The sequence below is a fragment of the Notamacropus eugenii genome, chromosome 1, assembly GCF_028372415.1.
Source record: "Notamacropus eugenii isolate mMacEug1 chromosome 1, mMacEug1.pri_v2, whole genome shotgun sequence".
In the NCBI taxonomy this organism is placed as follows: domain Eukaryota; kingdom Metazoa; phylum Chordata; class Mammalia; order Diprotodontia; family Macropodidae; genus Notamacropus; species Notamacropus eugenii.
Genome location: NC_092872.1, coordinates 131,509,177 through 131,534,719, shown reverse-complemented (window position 1 = coordinate 131,534,719; position 25,543 = coordinate 131,509,177). Strand labels below are relative to the sequence as shown.

At 41.8% G+C, this 25,543-nt stretch overlaps 1 protein-coding gene across 1 annotated transcript in view; it reads left to right on the top strand.

The window, feature by feature from the left end:
• The first annotated feature begins 570 nt into the window (after positions 1-570).
• ITGA11 (integrin subunit alpha 11) overlaps positions 571-25,543 on the top strand; it is a 200,846-nt gene continuing 175,873 nt past the window's right edge. Inside the window, exon 1 of the mRNA XM_072615088.1 lies at positions 571-810. Coding sequence (XP_072471189.1) covers positions 759-810 — 52 coding nt within the window. The 5' untranslated portion in view covers positions 571-758. The remainder of the gene's footprint in view (positions 811-25,543) is intronic.

Here is a 25,543-nt window from a genome sequence, read left to right as displayed (position 1 = left end):
GAACTTCTCGAAATCCCCTCTCAGCCCTTTATATAATATTGTGATTCACTTACTTGGAGTAGGAGCCAGATAGACTAAAGTTCAAATCCTGCCTCAGACGCAAGCTTCTGCCAACCTTAGTATCTTCATCTTTCAAGTGGGATTAGTATTGAGGATCTACTTTACTGCTGTGAGGGTCAAATGAGCTCACAGTGCTCTCGAACCTCAAACCTCTCTAAAATGGGAATTACTATTCTACCTGTTGTAAGGTTAGATGAAACGACGAATGCAGAAGTCCTTTGGAAAGCAAAAAGTCTTCTACAAGTGTGAGGTAACGATTATTATTAATAATAAAAGCACTCTATGGTTTGCAAAGTGTTTTGTCTATTTACATATAGTATCTTATTTGGTTATTATATAATTTTTAAAAGGCTCTCCACTTTAGAAGTCCCTGTTTGGGGACCAGGGGAAGGGGTGCAGGTGGGAAAGCGAGCCCTACAGGGTGGGGATGGAGGGGGGAGCGCTGCGAGCCAGGGGCTGGGCTGTTGCCCGGGCTGGAGCTGAAAGGGCCAGAGCCAGCATTCCCGAATTGGAGGAGTGTCCTCGTTCCCTCCTCCCGGCTCTGCTCGACCCCTCCCACTTCCTCTCAATGAACTGCTCCTGTCAGGGTGCTGGGGCAAAGAGAAAACTTTCTCCTCGGCGCTGCAGGCTGACCCTGGCTCACTGCCTCCAGTCGCTGCTCTGAGCGAGAGGACCCAGCAGCCCCGGTAGCACTTGCCATGGCCTTGCCCAAAGGCTTCTTGGTAGCCTGGGTGTTCAGCCTATGGCCAGGTAAGTGTCGCCCTTGGGGTGTCAGCCCTTGGGTCCCTACCACCACCGCGGTTACCTTCACTGAGCTCAGGGAGTGTGGGATGGATTCGTAGGTTTGTCCACACTCTGGACGCCCGGAGCGGCTTGGGGGAGGTTTGCAGAGCTGCGCGCAAGGACTTTAGCCCTTCCAGGAATTCTGCTGGGCATCCATCAAAATGTCTTTAAAGGAGAGAATGTGGAGGCTGCTTGGATTTGTTTGGATTTGGTATTTCGGTCCTTTAAACTCGACGAGGCAGACGCGATGACTTTAGAGCCTGTCCTGCAGAAGCAGCCCCTGAGCCGTCCTGGGTACATCTCTTGGCCCCCGGAGGCTGGACCAAGACCCAGGCCGGCTAAGGGAGAGAGAGGAGAAGCGTAACCGGAGGGGGTGGATGGCAAAGACTGACCAGAGCCTGCGAAGGCTCTAGAGCTTCGGGGGAGAGGACTCCCAAAAGTGAGGGGAGCTGAGGCAGTAGTCGGGATTGTTCATCTAGGCAGGGGGGAACTGAGGGCTATCTTGTCTCTTTGCTGGAGTCCTGTCTGAGAGCCACCACTCCAGAGTTTAAGGGGAACAACTTTCTGTACTCCTCCGATAGGATCGGGGCGCACCGGAGACTCTGCAGGAGCCTCCCGCCTTAGAAGTGGCTAACCCCCAAATCTGTTTGGGCGGGGGGCGGGGGGCGGGCGGCGAGGAAGGGCAGCGTTGCCCGTCACTCTGGTAACGGAATCCCGGGCCTCAGTGTAGCTGCGCTAGTTGGCTTTGGCTCCTTGGGGACCACTGGAAACGTTACAGGATACCCCGAGAGAGAAGGGAGCATCTCCTCTCTTCCTTCCTTTCTGCTCTCTTTTCCTTGCCCCCTTCCGAATTATACAATTACTTAATAATCCTAGGGAAGCCGCAGCTGAGGCTCCCTCCTCTGTCTAATGCAGACCATGTGTGGAGGCACATAACACGTTGACAAATTTGGGTTTACGTTGTGCGCACAGTCCCTCAAACCAGACTCTAGGCTCTTACCGACCCAGAGGGCGCTCAGCGCTGCGCCTAGCTCCGAGGGTCCAGGCCCTCCGGGATAATTGGGACCAGTTGACTGCTCCTCGATAGCACGTAACTTTTCCCATTACCCAGACCCTGTCAGTGTGCAGTGGGCTTCCGTGAGCTTTGAAGCCAATGGCGGGTTTTCTGCGATTCAGAAACTCTAGCGGAGAGGAGGAAGAGAGTTGTCTGAGCCGTAGAAAACCGGAGCCCAAGGAGCCCCAGCTAGAGAACGGGAGTTCCTAGCTCCCAGAGGACGCAAAGGAAACAAAAATACGGGACCTTCACTCAGAGGGTGGAGGATCAAATTTTGTCTGCCGTTTTTTCGGGGCTAACCTTGGACAAGTCTGCATCTGTAAAATGAGGGAGATGATTTTTAAGGTCCCTCGCTGCTCTGATTCTCAGTTGCTGTGTATGATGTGGGTTCGAAACCTGACCACAGCTTATTTCTTGTGCGACCACTGCGTTAAATGATCTCTAAGATCCCTTTCCGAGTCGATTTCTAAGCACCTAAGGCAGTTTTGAAAGACTGAACTTGAGTGCAGCTAATTTTAAAAGCCCCGAAATAGCCACACAAATGGGGGTTTCACCCTGTACGGTCCTTGGGGAAATTTTTCATGTATAAATGAAATTTTCAAAAAGCTTTTTTTTTTTTATTTCAATGAGGTTGGGAGGGGGGTGATGTTTAGAAATTTACTTGCCTTTAAAAATATCTCTTTTTTTTTGTAAAGCAGATGGTGATGTTTTTGCAAACTAGAGTGTTATGTTACAATTCTAAGCATCACATTTTAAAAGGATACCAACAAACTATATAGTGCATGGGGGTGGGGAGGAGGTGTCTGGAAAACTGTGTTATGTGAAGAAACTGGTGGTGATTAACCTCTAGAAGAGACCTGGGGGAATGAGATCGCTGTTTCCAAGTATTTGAAATGTTGTCATGTGGAAAAGGAATTAACTCTCTTCTCTGGTGTTCCTGAGGAAAGCAACATTCATGGGCGGAAGGTTTAATTTTGTTGTTTGTTTTTTGAATTGGACCTGTGATTTCATTGGTACAGAAAATGCCCAGCGGGGAAACTCTAGGGAATCAGTAACTTGTAGTCAAAGAGTTGCCTGGAGCACTGAGAAGTCGTGACTTACCTAGCGTCTCCAAATCAATGCATTTCAGAGATGGGACCTGAAGTGTGGTCTTAACTCCGGGACTTTCCCTTTATCTCCTCTGGTGCAAACTAGAGATGGAGATTTCAGCTCAATGTAGGGAAGAAACGTCTTAGTTCTACAACTGTCTAACATTGAAAGGGACAGCCTCCAAAAAAAATAGTGCACCTCCTGTTACTGGAAGTGTTTAAGAAAGAGCAGATAAACAGCTACTATTTTTTTAGGGGAACCCTGATTGAGTTTTTGACTTTGTATATTGGACTTTCTTAATTATCAGTCAGCAGAGGATTGACTGGTGAGCTTTTTCTTTGTGGGAGATTGCCCTGAAAATACATAGATATATAAGACTTAGGGTTTTTGGGGGGAGAGTTCCCCCCTCAGGGGGCTTTATTGTCTGATTAGGTAGATAGGATGTACACATTTTAAAAGGTGACTAACACAGTGTAGTAAATACTGGAGAGTGGTGCGCTAGGGATTCTGAGAAACCTATGGGCTGAGCTGATCAGGGAAGGCTTCATGAAGGAGGTAGCACCTTAACTTGACCGAAAAGGATAGGCAGGTTTTTAACTTTCCCTTAAAGCAGCATTCACTTTTATCCTAGAGTATTACTTCATAGGAACAGGATTGCTTTGAGCACTGATCAATGGATCCTCCAAGAGAGGGATACAATCTAGTATCCATTGGCAACAGGATAGAACAAGGATTCATTCAGTGGAAAATATGCTGGATTTGGAGTCAGAGAATCTGGGTTAAAATCCTGGCTCTGTTACTTGATTTCTCTTGGCCTCAGTTTCCACCTCGTAAAATGAGAAGTTAAGGAGATGAATAGATTATTTTGGCAGCTAGATGGCAGTGGAGAAAGAGAGAGAGAGAGCACTACGCTTGGAGTCGGGAAGACTTTTCCTCTTTCTGAGCCCAAATCTGGCCCCAAAACTCATTAACTGTGTGACCTTGGGCAAGTCACTTAACCCTGTTTGCCTCAGTTTCCTCATCTGTAAAATGAGCTGGAGAAGGAAATGGCAAACTGCTACAGTATTTCTGCCAACAAAACCTCAAATGGGGCCATAAAGAGTTGGACACAACTGCAAAATGACTGAATACCAACAAAACGAGGGGGTTGAACTAGATGGTCTCTAAGGTTCTTTCCAACTCTAAATCTATGATTTTATGGTCATTCTAAAAGCGTCTTTCTACATTCTGTTCAACAACTTTTACAAATAGACACCATGAACTCTTTGGGATAATGTACGGTGGTGAGCATAAGGTTCTTATTTTTATCTGACTTCAAGCTCCCCGCTTCTCCTATACACTTGGTGACAAGACTAATCAGCACAATTGCAAAGTCCTCAGAGGTTGTCTTTATTGCCCACTCATCTCCCTTTTGCACTCCCATCTGCTCCCATCCCTCTCCTCCTCAGGTATTCTCATGCTTCTCTATGACTGCCCAAAAATCCCCCAAAACATCTAGTTCTGCTCTCCCCCACTGTATTCCTACCACCAATATTAGCTCTCCCTAAAAAATTCCATCTCTTACAGTCTAACAGCAACTAGGTATTAGGAAAAAAGCAAAGCAAGTCACACTCAAGTGTGAATGACTGATAGTGGCAGGGTGATACAATGTTGGCTTTCGTGTCTGAGAACCTTGATTCAAATACCATCTCTGCTACTTATTCTCTGTGTGACCTGGGGCAAGTCCTTTTCTGGGCCTCAGTTTCCTCATCTGTAAAAGTTTCCTTTCAACTCAATCTATTATCCTACTCGACCACTAGGTGGCGCCATAGTGCACAGACCACTAAGCCTGGAGACAGGAAGACCTAAATTCAAATCCAACCTTGGACACTTAGCAGCTGTGTGACCCCAGGCAAGTCAGTCAATCTGTTTGCCTCAGTTTCCTCAACTCTCAAAAGGAGGCAACCATAGCATTTGCTTCCTAGGGTTGCTCTGGGGACTAAATAAGATAGTATCTGTAAAGCACTTAGGACTACCTGGCGCATAGTAGGAGCTTTATAAATCCTGTTATTATTATCATTATTTATTATATTTCTTGAAAATAGAGGTCATAGAATTATATGTCACCCAGTCAACCCCCTCATTTTACAGATGGCATTTTACAGAGGCAACTGAGACCCCAGGAGGCTGAATGATTTGCCCAAAGTCAGGTAAGTAGCAAGTGGTAGAAGCAAGGATTTAAATGTCAGTACAAAATTATAGGCTGCTCCCTCTGTGACCCCTTTAACTTTCCTTTTGTCCATTCATTCTATTTCTGTGTATAAATGTTTCCTTTTATGTGACTATATGCTGTAACAACTCTTCTTTTGCCTATGCTTTCTTCCTTTACATTATGGATCTCCCCCAGATTTCTTTATATTCTTCATATTTAATGACCTTAATTCCATTATCATATCGCATTTCCTTAATAAACTCTACAATTTAGTAAGTCTGGTTTACGTATAGGACTAACAAGTGTCAGCAGTATTCCAGGCTCTAGCTCAAGCACTGTCCATGCATTTGCCACAATTTATTCAGCCATTTCCCAATTCTTAGATTTTTGGTTGTTTCTAATTTTTATGCATTGACAAAAATGCTGCTAAAAATATCTTGAACATAGAGCTTTTGATGAATGACTTCAGATGGGAGTCTGCTAGCAGAATAAGTTAGTTGACTATCTCTCTGTAGAAGATTCCATTTTTTAAAATTGAGACACCAATGCCTTTAGCATTTTAAATTTGTTTTGGTTCAATCCCATTGGAATCACAGCCTAAAATGTTCAAAATCAGAAAAGTTATCACCCAGACTTTTTTCAGGACTGTGTGTATTTTAAAATAGATGACTTGTTAACCAAGATTAAATACAAAAATTTCAGGTATTGCCCCCCAAGTAAAGGGAAAAATCTCAGCTTGCCTCAAGGGAATTTTGGTCACGAGTGGGGAGATTGAGATAACCCCTGACGTCACATTAAGTAAACAGCCATCCATTCCTCTTATGATAAGACTGATGCTGCTTAAAGGGATCATCTTGGGTCCTAAATTGAAAATCACAGATTATCAGACTTGGAAGACAACTCAAAAGCTGTCTATTTCAGCCCAAGACTGAAAAAAAAGCTAGTAAGGGATCACTCAACTTTCACAGCCCTTTTGTCGAAGGGAAACCCACTGCCCACTGCCCCTTAGAAAACTCATTTCACTTTTGGCCCATTCTGTTCTTGAGGAAGTGTTTCCTTACCTCAGGCCTAAATTCACTTTTTACCATTTCCTGCCCCATGATTCTCTGTACTTCCCTCTGGGGCCAAGCAAAACACACCCAATTCCTCTTCAAATACTCAAGGCAAGCTCTCATGTCCCCACTCTGTCTTTTCTTCTCAGGCTAAAAGTCTTCCATGCCTTTAAGCAATCCTCATGGGGCATGAACTCAAAACACTTGACAATAGACCTCTTTTCTTTGAAATTATTTTCCCGGGGTGCCTTTAGGATAGGAAAAAATGCCAAGGGAGATGGACACCTAGCACCATAGGAGGACTGAGACATGATGGACAGATGCTAGTCCTGAGGAGAAAAGGTATCCTCTAGGAAATGCAAATACAAGGGGACATTTTGGTCCCCACATTTTAACCAGCTCATCTCTGCTCCTCACTGCTCCTAAGGCTGGAGGAGACTAATAACTGGGAAAAGCAGGAGGTAGAGGGGGATGAGGGGGAACAAGCTGCAAGAATCCATTGGTTTCAACAACTACAGAGCCCCCACACACCCCACACCCCCACCTCTGCCCTCACACAAACCCTAGGGTTCTCATTTGCATAAAATCAGAATATTAACCCTTCCACCCACCACCAACCTTGAGTTTTGCTTTATGGCAGCCCAGGCACCTTCCTCCTACAATATACACATATCCTTTAGCTGCATGTGGCCCTTTAACAACATTTCCTTCCTTTCCTTTCTTCCCCTTTAAGGTTGATGCTGAGGTTCATTTTAACCTGATTTTACTTCTAAGGAAGTGTTATAAAGCGATGGCAAAAGCAAGCAGAGACGGAGAAGTGCCCCAGGCCTGAACCTCCCTGGGTTTGGCAGTACTAGGTAGTGACACAATAATTTTTTCTTTAATTTAGTTTTAATTTAACTTTTTTTTTCAATTAGCAAAACCTACTTTCTCTCCCTCTCACATCCCTCAATGGAAAAAAAAATCCCTTTTAACAAAAATTTATAGTCAAATACAACAAATTCCCTCATTGGCCACATCCAAAAAAATATGAAACTTCATTTTGATGAGACAGCAGGTGCCTGACAGTGCTAAGAATGAAAGGAGATTTAGGTCTGAAAAAATCTGAAAATGACTCATCCATGTCCAGCAGCTCTGTGAGTCTCTCCTGAGCAGATGGAGCATAGCTTTCAGGGTTGGAAAGTATCTTAAGTGTTATCTAGTCCGACACACTTTACCTATTTTATAGATGAGTAATGAGAAGGTTGGCTTATAAAATCACAAGATTTAGAGCTGAAATTGCCCAAGGTCACTTCAGAAAGAGAAAAACCAGATCCCACAGGATTTTAAAGCAGGTCTTCTGACTCCCAATTCAGTGCTCTTTCTACTACAATGAGAAATAATCTGGAAAAGAGTGATGGAGGGAGGAAAGAAGGAAGGGAGGGAGGAAGGAAGGAAGGAAGGAAGGAAGGAAGGAAGGAAGGAAGGAAGGAAGGAAGGAAGGAAGGAAGGAAGGAAGGAAGGAAAGACCTGTGGGACCTAGAATCAAGAAGCCTGTGTTTGAATGTTGCCACATTATGAACTCAGTCACAAGGAAATGAGGATCTGAGGAATACTAGAAAAACAATTTGGGGAATGAAACAGCTGGTTAGGAAGATGGCATCTGAGAACAGGATGTGGATTTCTAGACTGCAACTAAAAATAAAGGAATGATTAATTCTTGGTTAGGGATAGAATATATCTAACAAGAGTCAGATAATTTAATTATCTAATCACCAGGGCTGTAAATGGAAAACAGAAGGGTCAGAGGAAAAACTGTTCCCATACATCTACCAAGGCAGATACCACAGAAAAATACATAGGAATAATATTAGTGGAGAGAATCATTAATTTATGCATGGGAGACTATATCAGAAAAAGAGGACAGTAATAAAGCTCACAACCTCAGATGATTCTACAAAAATGCACAGATTTTAGGTAATAAAGTAAACTAGAGCTCTTTACCAAAGATGGTAAATTTGGCTTCACTGGTGTCACTAAGACTGGATGGTATATGACTTATGACTAATATGTGGTAATAGCTATGGGAGGGTATGCCATACTCAAATGGAACCAACTGATAGAAGAAACAAAAGTAGCATTTTATACCAAGAAGATAGATTCTTACAGGGAATTGGTAAGCATGACAGAAAGCATCTATTGAAGATCACTGGAAGGAGGAATAAAAGTAATATTGTGGTGAGACTATATTACAAACTAAATTACAAATAAAATAGACGGTTACTTCAGAACAAGATCACAAACATGGCGTATTGTCATTATTGGAGGCTTCAGCTATCTGGACATCTGCTGGGACTCTTGTATACAGAGATATGAAATTCTTTATTTATCTTAGTGGAAACTTCATTCCATGATAGATGAAGGAAGCAACAGGGAAAACGTTCTATATGTGATTCTGATCAATGAGGGAGATCTGATGGCTAAAGCAGAAATGACAGAAATTTGAGAAGAATATTCCCACTCTATCTTAGAGTCTGTAATAAACAGGAGAAGGAAATTCTTTTAAATATCATAGATTTGGGGGTCTCAGCTTGCAAAGACCTCTAAGAATGGAGACCAACATAATTGAAAATTCTTCAGAAGTAGTACCTGGGATGGGGTAGGGTGGGATGGGATGCTTTCAAGATCTAAATTCTAATGATAAAAACACAATTCCAGTGATAAAGAAAAGGGAAAGTGACCCAAGAGACTTTTGTGAATATAGAGGAAATTAACAGAATAACTGAAGATTTGAAAAGTCATGTACAGTAAATGGGAGAAAGGGCAAGTAAATGAAAACAAATACAAAACTGGTACATGGTCCCGTAGCAATAGTGTCCAGATACAAAAGTTCAGAATGAACAGAAGTTATCGATACATATGAAAGTCTAAAAGAGTTTTTCTTGCCTTCTTTTTTGGGGATAAGAAGATCAAAAGAAGGACAGGACCATTGTTTGAGGTGGATGAGAAGATAACCTTGAACATAGAGAACTCAGAACTACCCAGCTCTCTTTTGTCTGCCAAGTAGAAGTAGATTCCAAATAAAAAGAGTTGAGAGGGCATTGAAATTCAAGATGTGAGGGAATAAGACAGCACCTCACTGATATCAGTGAGCTCAATTCACCAGTCATAGACCAATGAGATCCCAGAACATTAAGAAAAAAAAAACTGCTAAATTCGATTAATGAATTGGTCAGCCTTGAAAATTTGTGGTGCCTGAAAGAAGTATCACAGGCATGGAAATAGGTCAAAATTTTCCTGGTTTTCAGGAAGGGGAAAGGGATAGACTCTTCAAACTACAGCTCAGGGGAGATTGATTTCAATTCCTCACAAAACTCTCAAAAGTCATTAAAGGAATGAAAGGAAGCAATGATCTTTAAGAACAGATACAGTTTCAAGAGTGAGTTATACCAGACTAATTAATTTCCTTTTTGGAGAGTTATTAGGCTGGTAGATCAGAGAATGCCTTGGATAAAAGTATATCAGGATTTCAACAAGGAGTTTTGAAGTCTCCCATGATGTATTTATAGAAAAAAAGGAAGAGATGTGGGCTAGAATATAGTACAACTGGGTGGATTCAAGTCTGAATGAGTCAACTGAGAGTTATCATTAATCAATTGATGTCAACCCAGCAGAAGTCTGCAATGGGGTACCCCCAGAAATCTGTCCCTATCTTTAAACTATTCAACATTTTTACCAGTGCCTTGAATGAAGGTATAGATGTCATCCCTATCAAATAATAATAATAATAATATATAATAATATTATCTCATTTAATCCTCACAGTCTTGGGAGATAGATGCTATTACTACTCTTATTTTATAAATGAGGATACTGAGGCAAACAGATTGCCCAGGGTCACACACCAAGTAAGAGTCTGAGGCCAGATTTGACCTCAGGTCTTCTTGACTCCAGAGCCCAGTATTTTATCCACCAAGCTATTTAGTTGCCCCCTTAAATACCAAACTAACATTGGATATTTTCCTAAAGGCAATTGGGAGCTCCTGACAGTTTCAGAGTCATGGAATGATATGGTCAGACCTGTGCCTTACATTATTTTGACAGCTATGTGAAAGATGGGTTGGAGAAGGAAGATACTGAAAACAGGATGTCTAATTAAGAGGATATTACAAAAGTCCAGGCAAGAGGTAATAAGATCCTGAACCAAAGATGTGCCATGTGAGAGACTAAAGGGAATTAACATGGAAGATCCCATGCAAGTAGGAGGTATAGGACAAAGGATTGATTCAGTGGTTCAGAGCATCGAGATGGCTCTGGGCTTATGAACCTGGATGATTGGGATGGTATAATGCCCTTAACAAAAATACAAAAATTCAGAGGAGTTGGATGGAGGAGAGAAACTGGATTCCATTTTGGACATGATGAGCTGGTGTTTAGGACTAGAGTTTGGGAGAAGGACTTAGAACTGAATATATGGATTTGGAAGCCATGTGCAAAAATAATAATTAAACCCCCGGGAGCACTTGAGATCACCAAAGGAAAGAATGTAAAGGGAGAAGGAAGAGAACCCAAGACAGACAGAGACCCACACTTCTGGGATAGGCAATGAATAGGGATTCGGCAAACAAGATTAAGTAGGAATAGTTGCAGGGCAGAGTCATATCAGAGAAGGCAATAGAGAAGAGAGTGTCAAGAAGGAGAAATAACAGAGTCAAAAATTTCAGAGAGGTCAGGAAGGATAAAGGGAGCAAATTAATTAATGCCCTATGGAGAAGTACATATGATTCCAACTATATTAAAATGCAAGTGACTGATAGCATAGTCTTCTGACAGAAGGTTTGGGCTAAGCACCATAGTCGATAGAATGTTGTATCTGCAGTGAGGAAGACCTAAGTTCAAATCCTGGCTCAGACACTTGGTAGCTTCTGGGAAAGTCACTTGACCCTCTAAGCCTCAGTAAAATACAGATAATAATTTGTTGATTAGTCACGTCCAATGTCCATGGCCCCATTTGGGGTTTTCCTGGTTAAGATACTGGAGAGGTTTGCCATTTCCTTTTCCAACTAGTTTTTACAGATGAGGAAACTGAGGCAAACAGATGTCATTCTCTTGGTAAAGCAGTACAAGTGGATACTTTAGTCCTCGCACTTTTACAAACTCATTTCTGCCCCTCAGATATTTACTAGCTACATGACATTGGGCAGGTCACTCAACCCTGTTTGCCTCAGTTTCCTCATCTGTAAAATGAGCTGGAGAAGGAAATGACAAACCTTGCCAAGAGAACCCCAAATGGGGTCACGAAGAGATGGACACAACTGAAACCAATGAACAACAAAAATACCTTGAAATTTCAGGGGCTACTCATAGACTCAATCCCACCATTGACTGGCACAGGAGTTTTGACTTGCTCTGTTCCTTTCCTGGGTCAGCTTGCCCCTCCCTAGGCAACTAGGTGGCCTCTCGCTATTGGAAACTCACCATACTGATACCAAACAGAATCAGCATCCACTGGCATAGGCCACCGCAGGTCATTGGTCTCTCCAATTCAAGACATCTCCCTGCATCAGTTTCTCTGGCAGCAGAAATCATATTTACGGGTATATGCCACTACACCTGGCAGCCACTCACAAGTTAGTGTGAATTAGTCTATCAAATCCTTTCTTCTTTCACAGATAGGGAAGTTTTGTGGAAGAAGGCAGGGAAAGAGATGGGAGGGGATTGGGATGGGGGCATTAATGAGGGAAAAGCAGAGTCACAGATCTAGAGTTGAAAGGAACCTTAGAAACAATCTAGTCCAACCCCCCTCATTATACCGATGAAGAAACTGAGTCCCCAAGGTCACAGATGTAGTAAGCAACACAGATGAGTCACACCCTGGTACTTCAACTCCAGAGCCAGTTTCTTGTGGGGACTTTTTTAAGGGGTTGGTTGTTGTTTGTTTTTTTGTTTGGGGTGGTTGTTTGATTAGCAGTGGGGGCCTTTGGATATCAAGACAGATTCCTTTCAGCATAGAAAACCTTTTTTTTACCGTTTTGCCCAAGGCCCTCTTTTCACCCTGTTTGTCTTCTCTTTATTATTATTTATTATTACTAATAATAATCATTGCTACTAATAATAGTAGCTGACTTTTATATAGCACTTTTGGCTTTGCAAAGAACTTTATACATATTATCTTATTTTATCCCAACAACCCTGTAAAATTCTCATTTTACAGATCAACAAACTGAGGTAAACAGAGGTTAAGTGATTTATGCAGGGTCACACAGTTACTACGTGCCAAAGGCTGGATTAGAACTCAGGTCTTCCTGCCTCCAGATCCTACACTCTAGTCACTGGGCTCCTATCTTTTCAGCCTATCTCTTTCTAGCCAATGATTCTGGAGCCATTAAAATTCAAGCTCTGCCCAAAGGTAACTCTAATCCTCACCTATCACAGGCAACCTGTCACAATTTCCATAGCCCTGCCCAATGGCACAGTGACTTCTGCAGGAGGTGTTCAGCCTACTGAGAAGCTGTGATCAGGGCAGGGCACGTGGAACTTCCTGACTACCTCACTCTTGAGATTCTGGATTTGTGTCAAGATGTTTACCCACAGTGCACTGGGGGATGGAGTGAGGCAGAGACAAGATGGCATGGAAGATTTGTATTAGTCATCTTGCAAACCAAAAACCAGGACCCAGCTACTCTGCCCAGAGATTATAAAACTATACTAAGACCTATATATCATAAGATGTACTCTAGCAGAGCCAGAAAACAAAACAGTGCATACAATTAAAAACTCTCTGAAGTTATTCCGGCTGCTAAGGTTTTCCCTTACATCTGCTGTGGGTTTAGAGCTAGTCTACAGGCCCATCGTTTGTTACTCTCTGCCCAAGTTGTTGCCTTTGTAAGAAACTGCTAATGGCTAACTCTTTGATAAATGGCTTAAGAGAGAATTTCTCTTCTCTTCCCTTCCCTTGCCCAGGGATGAACTTGGTAGAGACTTCCTGGGCTCAACCTCACCCTTGTAAATGCCCTTCTCCCAAAGCCCAGCCCTCAAGATGATTCTAACTGCCTTTTTAGATGGTAGCGCCTGTCTTGAACTTCTTTTTTCCCTTTCATTCCCCCATCAAAACGCTTCGGGCAAACGGTTACTCTTGGAACCGATCACAGCATCATTGAATGTTAGAAACGGAAGGAACAGAGGAGTTGTCTAATATAGTGGACAGAAGTTTTAGTGACATAGGCATTTTACAACCACCTAACATTCAGCCCAGTGGTTGGCCCATAGAAAGTACTTAATAAATGATCCTTCATTCATTCATTCTTAATGTGTTATCCATCCCAGGGCTTTTTGTCTTGGAATTGGGGAATTTGCCTTACTCTAAAAAACTGTTGAATTCCCTCCATCTCCACCCCCTACAAATATATAAGTCCTATGAGGGGAAGGGAGCCATAGTGCCTGGCACATAAGCTAATACATGAAGAATCTGTGGTTTCAGGGTGGAGAAAACTGGGAACCCATTAGAGACTCAAATAAATCTTAGGGAGTTGCTTAAGATACACACAGATTAAGTGACTTAACTAGAGTCACTGATATCAGAGGTGAAATGTGAAGCCAGGTCTTCTGGAGCAGCTAGATGACACAGTGGATAGAGTCTGGAGTTAGGAAGACGTAAATTCAAATTCAACCTCAGACACCTAAAATCTATGTGACCCCGGGCAAGTCACTTAATACCTCAGTTCCTCCTCTCTAAAATGGGGACACACTGGAGAAGGAAATGGCAAGCCATTCCAGTGTCTTTGCCAAGACAAAGTTTGTGGGGTCAGAGAGAATTGTACCCTATTGAACAACTTCCAGGCCAACAACTTCCACTCCTTCACCATACTAGGCTTTCTCAGATATGCCTTGTTTATTGTAGGCACTTAATAAATGTTGAATCAGTTTGGATTAACTAAAACCCTAATAATAGAAATTCCAGTGATCATGGTAGGCCTGTAAGAAATATAGGTTTGGATAATTTGAGGGGAGAGGGTTACCCCATTGATAGATAATTTGGGATGCTCTAGCTCAGAGATCATAGGTGGAAGTTGTAGGCCTTCTAAGGAAAACCCACAGATCAGGCATGATTTCCTGAATATGGTGTGCATCTCTGTGGGTACTGCTCTAAGTTGGGCAGAGTTTTTCCCTGGTGGCATGTGGGTCATGTTAAACCAGTGTTGCTATGGCAAATGCCAACAAACACAGCCAGGCCCATGAGGACACTGATGACCAGAAAGTATGATTCCTTTCCCTCTGACATATGTCTGGCAGGTTTCTTCCCCTGTGGCTCTCTCCAGCTGAGCCTCAGGCCACCAGAAATCATAAGCCTAAAGATTTTCAGAGCAAGGATTGGGAATTATTACGAAGTGGGTATCCTGGGCCTTCAACTCTACCTCCCCTTCCCACCCCTCTGCCCTTTCACCTTCTTTCAGCTGTCCTCTCACCACCATCTCCTTCATCATCACCCCCTAATCTTCAGTCTGCTCAGACTATTGGATTTGAGAGTAGGGACACCTGGGTAACTCCTAGATCAGCCTTTGTGGATCTTCTGTGTGGCCTTAGACAACTCACTTAGCCTCACTAGAACCTTTCCTCCTCCAAAGAAAGAGGGAGTTATAGTAAACTGGTCCTTCCATCTCTAAAGGTCTATCAAGATAGAAATGAATTAAACACTACGTGCTAGACACTATGCTAAGCAGTGGGGATACAAATCCAAGCAAAACAAGACTGTTTTGCTTGGACAACACTTAGTGGAGTTGGAGATTGACGAGAGGAGGGATCAGTCAAGGGAATGGCATGGAGATGGTGGAGAAATGACATGGTATCCTATTTCTGGACCAGATAAGTCAAAAATTCATCTATAAGAGACTGGTGTCTTAGGGATAGAGTCCAAGATGGGGAGAGGGGGCAGGAGAAGAGGAATGGAGATGAGGATGATGGTCCAAGTCCAAATAACATGGTGTGGAGATGCTTCTAAGCTACATCACTTCTCTGAACCTCAGTTTCCTCATCTGTTAAACAGAGATGATAGTTACTTGACTTACTTTGATGATCAAATTGGATAACATATGTATAGTAGATTATTGGAGATCACATAAGATAATGTATAAATGCTTTAAATGTTTGCTCTTTGATTAATTTTTGGAGAGTGTGAAGTTTAACATTAGGGAAAGAATTCCAAATGGTAAAATTTTAGGTATTTTGACAGGTAAAAGAGGATACTCAGATCATACCACATGAGTTCTCCTACGTGTGTTTGTAACTCTAGCAATAAGGTTGAGGCATCTGACATATCTATCAGTGTCCCCAAAGGTTCCATCTTGGACGTTCTCCCTGTCTTCTCTCCATGTCCTCCTCTCCCATGAAGTCAATTATCATCTATACGCAGATATTTCCTAAACTTATATATCCAGATCTTTTTTTCTATCAGCTACTTAACCAATATCTACTCCAACCACCTTATTTTACCTATGAAGGTGTTAATCGCAGATTTAATGTGTTAGCTTTCTCAAGGATGTTTGCCTTTTCAGTGTCTGAACCTAAAGGAAAGTATTACTATTTTGTCTTTCATTTTCAAAGAGGATCAATGATGTCATAGGTGATGTCTTGACTTGATGTAAGCTCCCTAAAGTCAGGGACTGTTTCCTTTGCAACTCTCATATTAGAGACCATTTTGTTTGTAGTGTTTTGTATCTAATAAATTTTGATTGAATTGGCTTTTTGTAATGCAGTGAAATGCTCCTGGATTTAAAGTAGGAGGACTCAAGCCCCTTTCTGCCACTTACCACCCCTGAGACTTTGGACAAGACATCTAATTTCTCTGGGTCTCAGTTGTACTAATCTATAAAATGATGTGGTTAGATTAGGTGAGCTCTAATGGCCCTTTCAGCTCTGAATATAGAATCCTTTGAATGTCCCCTAATGTCAGAGGTCAGGTAGGATATCTTCCTCAGGCCACTAGACAGAATATCTAAAGGCTCAGGCTATTGCTTCTCCCTCCCTACTAGGAAAGTACAATGGGGCAGGCACTTTTTCCCAAGCGATGGGCCTCCATATAAATATCCCAAACCCAGGAGGTTAGGGGAACAGAGAAGATGGATGGATCCCATTCAGTAAAAGAAGCTAGGAAGAGAGGTAATACTTTTCTATCCACATGGAGCCGTGGAATCCACTGGAGCTGGAAGGAGAGAAGGAGAGTGATTTTAAAGGAATGAAATTCATTTTAAAACTGAGTTACTTAGAAGGTGCTTTTCCAGTAATGTCCTGAGACCGCTTCCTGAGTGATTAGTGGGGAGCCACAAGAGTTTGACGCCATGTTCTCAAAACTGCCACACTATACTACTTGTCTTGCCCCTCCCTCTGTCAGCACATGCTTAGCCACAAAGGCACAAGCAACTGCAGGAAGCCAAATAGCCTGAATCTTGGGCCTTTTTCGGGCCTTCAAGGTATTTTGTGGTGGTTTGGAAACTACAATATTACTCCAAGCCTCCAGGCTTTGGAAATGGTTTAAGGTCAATATCCCAGAAAATTACAGAATATTATATCTGGAAAATACATAAGAGATCATCTAGTCCTAACCTTGTTTTCTAATAGATGAGGATGAACCAAGGCCAAGAGAGTTGAAGTGACTTGTCCAGGGTCACACATAGTCAAAGAGCCAAATCTAGAATCCCATCCAAAGCTCTGTCCATAATACCACAATGTCTACTATCTTTTTTACTCAAACTAAAGGTCAGGAAAAGAGATAAGAACTAGATTGATCCAAGATCCGGACCAGGAGGTGAGAAAATGTGTCATAATCAAATAGTGAGGTGAAATTCAGGGACCAGAATATAGGCAAGTGTTGGAACCAATAAGAAAGTAAGAACAGACAAAATGGCAGTGATGACATAGAAGCAATTTCTTACCATGGGCTGATGAGAGCAAGAGACAAGACTGAAGACAAACAGAGCACAGTTCATCGGGTGCCTCAAAAATCTCCTTGTGGAATGTGTTTCAATGAGCATTGATTTGAGAATCAGGAGACCAACGTTTTGGTCCAAGTTCTCCCACTACACAGCTGTATGACCTAGGTCAAGTGGCTTAGACTCTTTATACCTCAGTTTCCTCATCTTGAAATAAGAAGTTGGAAGAAATGGATGACAAAAGCCCTCCCAAATGTACCATTTTTTAAATACATGGAAAGGAAATATTTGACTAGAAAAGAGGTGATCCAGTTGTGTAGCCAAGGGCAACAAGTAATTAGTGGACAGTCTGAGAGATACAATGATATCTGTAGAATATTATGAACCCTACAGGAAGTCTTCTCATGCAATGGACAGTTGATCTATGGAGAATTTCTAGAAAGACATGGACAAAAATCATTCAGGTTGAGAAAATCTAAAGTACAAAAGAAAGCATGAAAGTATGCCCCTATTAATGAGATCACTTCAGAGTACTGAAGCTATATCTAGTCAAGGACTAGTCTCTTGAGCCAAGGCCAAGCGATAATTATTTTCAAATTTGTGGTATTGATGGTTTTTGTTTTTATATTATAGTACTTACATATGTACTCATCAGCACATCCAATGAGGCTTCCTTTGTAACAAATAACAGTTAGCCAAATTAACCCAACCTCGACCATATCTATAGCATATGTAACATCCTCTATCTCGCCAAGGAAAAGAAGAAGGTGTCTTTTCTTGTCATTTCTTCTGAAGGTCAGGACAGTCTTAACAACTAATTGTAGGAGTTCAGGATTACGATATAGGAACAAACCACAACTTCTATTTTAGGTGCACAGTATATAGTGGGGCTTTGAGAGTTGAAAGGGACCGTCTGGTCCAACACCCCTCATTTTTCAGAAACTCTTCAATCCAATAACCAGAGTTCAAATCCTATCTCAGATGCTTCCTGCTAATAAATCCCAAACTTAAGGCCTCAGGCAAGATCCAAAGTCCTTGGACTTCAGTTTCCTCATTTGTAAAATGAGGGGGTTGAACTAAATGGCCCCTTAGTCCCTTCCCACTCTAGGTCTATGAAGTCAGGGGAAAGACCTCAAAGCCGACCTCGTTTGGAAGACCAAACCTATTTGTTTAAATGAGATGGGATGAAGGACTCGCTGTCTGGACGGTGTTCATTCTTTAAAGCCTTTAAGATTCAAATACCACCTCACATTTACATAGTCTTCTATACCAATGGTAGCTGAAAGTAAGCTCCCTGAGGGTAAAAAATGGTTCAATTTTTTTGGTATCTCTGTCTACTCTACAAGCCTGCACACAGGAGAAACTTCAAAATCCTTCTTGAATTGAACCATTAATTGCTAGTACTGATTAGGAAACATTTACTAAGCATCAACTAACAACTCAATTCAAGAAGCATTGATGAAGTAACTCCTAAATGTCCAGCCTTGGACTGGTTACTATGGAGCATGTAAAGAACTGATAAGTCCATTGTTTTTATAGTAAGAAGGGACCCTAGAGAATATATTGGAGAACACTGCTCATCTTGCAGAGTGGGAAACTGAGGCCCAGAGAGTTTAAATAACTTGTCCATGGTCACAGAGTAAATGTCAGTGACAGAACTGAAACATGTCTCTTGATTCCCAATCTAGCACTTTCCTTTAAACAATGTTTTTAGGGGGTTTTTTTGCTGGGGATTTTTATTTGTTTGTAGTTTTGTTCTGTTTTGGCTTTTTGCACATAAGTAGAACAATGTGGGACATATTTAGGGAACAGAGAACAGTCCAGTATAATTCTGAGGTGGCATCTCTGCACTCAAGGAGAATTTCAAAGCTTAGTTGGGGAGATGACAAGCACATGGCAAGAAATTCAGCAATATAAAACCGCTTCTCCTGAGTGAGTAGCAGAGAAAATGATGAGCAGAATTTAAGACCATTGTTTACTTAGGATTTCAGAAATAAAAATCACACTGGGATTGGGTTAGTTAGTCAAAAAAGGCTCATTGGGAGAGATGAGATTTTAAAGAAGGGAGGGAAGGGAGATGATCAAATGGAAAGGGAAAGGAAAGGCATTCTAGGCATGGTGAGAAAATAGCATGGAGGTAGATGTGTGAAACATGAGTTAATAGAGTAATGTCACAAAAGGGGGAAAGCACTTATAGGGGAAAAGCAAGGATAGCATCATAGGTTTGGCACTTGAAAGGATCCAAGATGTTTTCTAATCCAACACCATCATTTTACAAATAAGAGGTCTGTGGAATAAGGACATTAAGATCACAAAGTAGTCAGTCACTGGCAGACCTGGGATTTTAACCTGTAACCTCTGACTGTAGATGGTGCCAGCCCTTAGCTGTTCAATGAACAGTTTTAGATTTGATTTTATAGTCAACAGAGAGCCATTGAAGGTTTTTGAGCAGGTCAGGCTACAGATAGAATTTTAGGAGGATGATTTTGTCAGTGGCAAGCAAGGTGGATTGAAGACGAAAGAGATTACAAACAGGGAAAGAAGCTAGGAAGCTTTCACAATAGACAAGGCAGCTAAGTGGCACAGTGGATAGAGCACTGGGCTTGGAGTCAGGAAGACTCATCTTCCTGGGTTTGAATCCAAACAAAGAATTACTAGCAGTATGACCCTGGGCAAGTCATTTAACCATTTTGCCTCAGTTTCCTCATCTATCAAATGATCTGGAGAAGGAAATGGCAACTTCTAATGGTTCTTTTGTACCCCCTTTAGAGCCTACAATAGAGTTGGACATGGCATTCTTTGATACTTTTGTGTAATTTAGAGACAAATGCAGAACCCAGCTCATCTTCTCCTCTTCCTGTGAAGTCCTTTTCCATTTTGCCAAAACATCCTACGTAACGGATGTAGCCAGCTTGCTAAAGGACCACTTCTTATTTCCTTTGGTACCCTAGGGGTGCCAATGTAGCATTCCACTTCTCCATCTGTTATGTCTTATTCTCATTACATAGCTGGCTCCCCTCATTTTCCGGTTACATCATTCCTGAAGTGCCAGTTGTCATTGGTAACACTGCAGTATGTTTACATCCACCATGTGTCTTTCCATTTACTTTTCAGTTATTTGTGCTTTTTTGTCTTCTGAGAATGTGGTATTCCATGATTCACAACCATATAGCATCACCAGAAGAATATTGTTGTTGAAGAAGGAGCCTTTCTGCAATAGTAGGTCTTTTGTGATCACTGAACATCCTTGGTTTCTCTGATGGTTCAGTGCTCTTTCAAGTCAATCTTCATAATTACTCAGGGGCAGTTAGGTGGTGCAGTGGATAGAGCACCAGTTCAGGAGTCAGGAGGACCTGAATTCAAATCTCACCTCAGACACTTGACACTCACTAACTGTGTGACCTTTGGCAAGTCACTTAACCCCAGTTGCCTCATCCTGAATTATCTCCAATCATCCTGATGAATATCTGGTCACTGGATTCAGATGGCTCTGGACGAGAAGTGAGACTGGTGACCTGCACAGCCCTCCCTCACTCAAAGTCAAGTGTAAGTCATGTCATTATTTCTCTGATGGCATGCTCTTCTTCAGCAATGAAGGATGAACACACATACTTACTCAACTATAAGTTCATCTATAACTCTTGTGCAAGATACACATATGGGTGTACTAATTTGATAGGTTAGCCGCCCAGCAATTACTTAGACAATATGTATTTTCCATCTGCTTTGTTTGTCCAGTGTAATTGTTTAGTCTGATCAATTTCACATTGCTGTGAATTTCCTTTAGGAGGCTTTGTAGTATTCTGAGTTTCAATGCAATTAGCATAGTGGCATCAGAAAATGTGAGCATTTAGAGAACACTACGCTTAACAGGGAAATCCTTTTGTTTATCTTTGCAAACGACATCTCCAGTGACAGAAGCAAATATTTTATGTAGTAGGTAGGGCAATGAACTTGAAGTCAGGAAGAGCTAAGTTCGCATCCCTACTCAAACATTTACTATGTGACCCTAGACAAGTCACTCTGTTTCCTTATCTGTAAAAAGAAAGGCTAGACTCCCAAAGCCTAGTTCTAAATTCTATGACCCTGTGTTTTTTAAATTGGTATTAGAATCTATGTCCCCTGACCCCAAACAGCAGCAACTTAGTTAATGAGAAAGCTATGATTGGTATCCACATCTCCTTGTTTGTGGAAGATTCATGGAAAGATGCGTATAAATACAGACACACAAAAGAAGGTATGGAGCAGATAGAGTCCTCACTGCTTGAGGAGCTACCAATGTGGGAAATGGCCTGGTATAACAAGAGTCAGGGTCTCATAATACCTGGGTTTCAATCCTGACTCTGCTGTCTACTACCTATAAATCTTGATCATGTTATTAACTTTCTCTGGGCTTTAGTTTTCTCATGTATCAAATGAGACTAAATGGCCTTTAAGACTTATTCCAGCTCTGCTTTGATCAATACTGATCAAAGATTAGCAAACTAATTAGGAGATGAGAACACAAAGGAAGCTTCTCGGTTACCTTATTTTTTTGTAAAGCATCATTCATTATCTCTTAGATTCTTTGGGGGTCTTTCCTTCTTTGAAGGAGGCAATCATGGAGGATCTTAAAAATTATTTCTCCAGGATTGTCTTCTTCTATATTCATAGGATGCTAGATCTCGTGAAACTGATCATTGATCATGGATTGATTAATAGTTAAGGGTTTTATTAATCACAGCAATAACCATTGTAACCAATTTTTAAAGGCTCAGATTTAGAACTATTTTGTATACACCTTGGCAGTGTGGTAAATGAGAGGAGACTACGCATGTTTTACTTTGAGGGAACTTACCTCTTGATTGAGATGAGTGAAGGATGATTCAACCTGGTCATGGGATGTTTTTCCTAGCACTGGGTTTCTGTAGTGCAGAGGAATGTGGAGTTGGGGACTTTCCAAGGATGTTGACTAACTCCATGTCCCTATTAACATGGATTCTGGAAGACCTCTCTTGAAAGTGTGTAATTATGGACCAATCACAGTCTTAGTTTAGTTGGCATCAGTTGACATTATGTAATGAACTTATCTACTCAGACTGGAGTAATCATACTGATTGTATGGATGAGTCTTTGATCACTGAGGGATCATTGACTTCTACTATTATTCACTTCTAGCCTTACCAATAAATAGTTTATGCACAGATTTTTGTGCCTCAGTTTCCCTTATTACAGATTTATTCCAACAGTCTAGAGCTGGAAGGAACCTGAGGTTATCTTGTCCAACTTCCTTATTTTACCAGTGAAGAAACCAAGAAGTTTGGTCACTTGCCAGAGGTCATATAAGTAATGAGTGACAGAGCTGGGATTTGAACTCATCCTTTGACTCAGTATTCAACATTCTGTCCACTGTACTATAATACACTCAAGGCCTCTGCCCTTTTGCTTACACAGGGCATGGAGTACAGGAGGAGTAGGGCCCAAGTGTGATAGACCCACTATTATTCTCAAAGGCTCTAAAAGCAATCCCAAGTGGAGGCTGTTGCAATAGACAGTGTACTGGTAAAGAAGCCTAGGTTCAAGACCTGCCCTTTGTGCTTTGGGTCTCAGTTTCCTCCTCTGTAAAAATAAGAGAGTTGGATTTTTCCATTCCCTCCCATCTCTGACATTTAATGAAATGCTCATTGGAAGAGAAAACCAAGAAGGAAAGACTAAGGCAATATTGTTCCCTTTGTAGGGGTAACATCCTATGCCCTGCACTTTAGGGTAACCCAAGTTCAAATTCAAGAAACCTTCAAGGACAAAAGAAAGTATCTGAAATGACCAACTCTGGCCTGACCACAAGCAAAATATCCACAATGGAATTTAGTGCCTGCTTATTGGAAGGCTACACAAGCCAATGCTGACAGCTACTCCACAGGGAATTGGTGGGTCCTTGGTGTTTTCACTGCATTTGACCCCATTGTCTTTGTGATTTCTGTCCTACCTCCCCCATCCCACCCATGCCGTACTCCCAGTTCACCTTGCCTGCCCTTTCAGTTATACCTTTGTCTTCCTTCTAGCTTAGGTTGATTTTCCCCCTGTTCTTTTGAATTCCATATTATATCCTATATTATTATTTGTCATCAAAGTCTCTGTTGTTTCACCAGTCCTTTGCTATTTGTTCTCATCTCAGAATTGAAGCAATGTCCTTTAGTGCCCAGAGCCAGCCTCATGGACAGGCAGGTCAATGGTAGTCTATTTGGTAGTATGAGGGTGGTGTCAAGAAAGCCTTTGTTGTTATTATTGAGTTGTGCCCCCATGGACCATATCATGCCAATACTGTTCATGGGGTTTCCTTGGCAAAGTTTATTGGAGTGATTTCCCATTTTCTTCTCTCGTGGAATAAAGCAAACAGAGGCTAAGTGACTTGTCCAGGGTCACACAGCTAGTTAGCGCCTGAGGTCACATCTGAACTCAGGTCTTCCTGATTTCAGGCCACTGCAGCACTTATACACTGTCATCTAGCTGCACTTCTCAGGTGGCCTTTCCTAACCCCTAAATATCTCCCCTACCACCTATTTGTCTATTCTTCAAATTTCACCATTAAGGAGTCAGTCCTTTGGCTAAGTCATTACCAATCCCACTAGAATGGGATGTATTCTAGCACATATTCACTTTTCCCCTGATCTTTTGAATTCCACTGATTCTGTATCATCATTGAAATCCCCAGTGTTTCATCAATCCTTCATAGTTTTTCTCATCTCAGAGTTGGGGCAAATGTCCTTTAGACTCCAGGATGAACCTTACAGTTAGGCAAGATAGATGGTAACCAACTTGGTATGATGAAGGGGGTGCCTGGAAGGACTTTCCAAGTCCCCAAATATCTCCTCTAGCAGCTTATTCCCAATGCTTCAAATATCATCATTAGAGAATCATTCCTTTGGTTTAAACCTTGCCTTTTCTTGACTCCTCTTTTGAAAAGCAGTCCCACTAGGAAGGGTAACACATTTAGCCTCTAACATATCAGATCCTTTAACTCCTTTACTGGAAGGACCCAGGTCAATATGAGGTTACTAGGAGTCTAGGGATAAGGGAGAGGTGGCAAAAAGGGTAGGGGGAAGAAATTGAAAGAAGATAAAACTCAAGCCAGCCCAGCCCAGTGTGAGACCATATCCTTTTGGGAAACTTTTCCAGACAAGTATATTCCATTGGCTTTTGTTGGGGAGGCTAAAGGAGAAGTGAGAACAGTAGTCCTACAGTGTAAGGAGTTCACTGCACAAAGAGACTTTGAAGAAAACAGAAGAGGGGGAGGAATATTTGAAAGGCTCCATTTCCTGTGAAAATGTATTGATTCAAATATATTCCTGGCACCAGAGGCTATGGTTGCTTCTTCTTTCTTCCCTTTATAGTTCAACACTTGAGAACACCCCAACAATGAATGAAGAGATCTAGAAGGACTAGTCCCAGGTCATAGTCTAGTCATAGTATCAATCTACTGGTCTGAGAAGCCTTGGTCTAAGATCAGGCCTGCCTCACATGGGTCCTAAAAATCAGGAAGACTGCTCTAAACCCATTGTACAGATTAAGACATAAGTACTTTTCTGTCTAAGTCAGTGATGGAGGCACATAGGAGTGAGATCATCCTCTGAGACTTTGATACTAATCATCTCTTACAAAACACCTTTACACCATTGGTTACTACAAAAGCAAATAGGATAGACACCACTATCCTTATTTTACAGATGAGGAAACTGAGGCAAGGAACATTTAAACAACTTGCCTCAAGTCTCTGAGAAAGTTATTGATAAGATCGGGGCTGTAAATAGACTGAAGGTAGTGTCATTATTGCTATATGGGGTCCACGGAAGGGAAGGAATTAAAGTATATTTGTAGAGTAGGTGGATGGTGGGGACCGAGTTAGACCACAACAATTTATGTTGTCCTTTCTGCCCACTATTTTCCTCCCAGCAAGATCAAACTCCACACCTATTGAACCAACCCACTCCATTAACTCTGAGGTGCTCAGAAATAATCACCGAAGGAGGACTGTTGTGTAACAGCAGAAATCTCAGTTTCTGAACTCTGGCCCATTGCCTGACCTCGACTTTCTTGACCTCTCTATAAAATCTGACAATGTTCTGCTCTTGAATCTCCTTCAGTTTTCAGAATACTACTCTTTCTTGGTTCTTCTGCCATCTGTCTGATTACCCCTCCTCAGTCTCCTCTGCTGGATCTTCATCTGTGTCATATCCACTACACAGTATATACTATATATAGTGTATATATAGTATAGTATAGTATACCACCCACAGTGGTATCCCCCAAGGCTCTGCACTAGTCCTTATTTCCTAATATTTCTACATTATCCCACTTAGTTGCCTCATCAGCTATAATGGGTTTAGTTACCAAATCTGCATATGATTCCCGGACCTATTTACCTCCTCCTGAG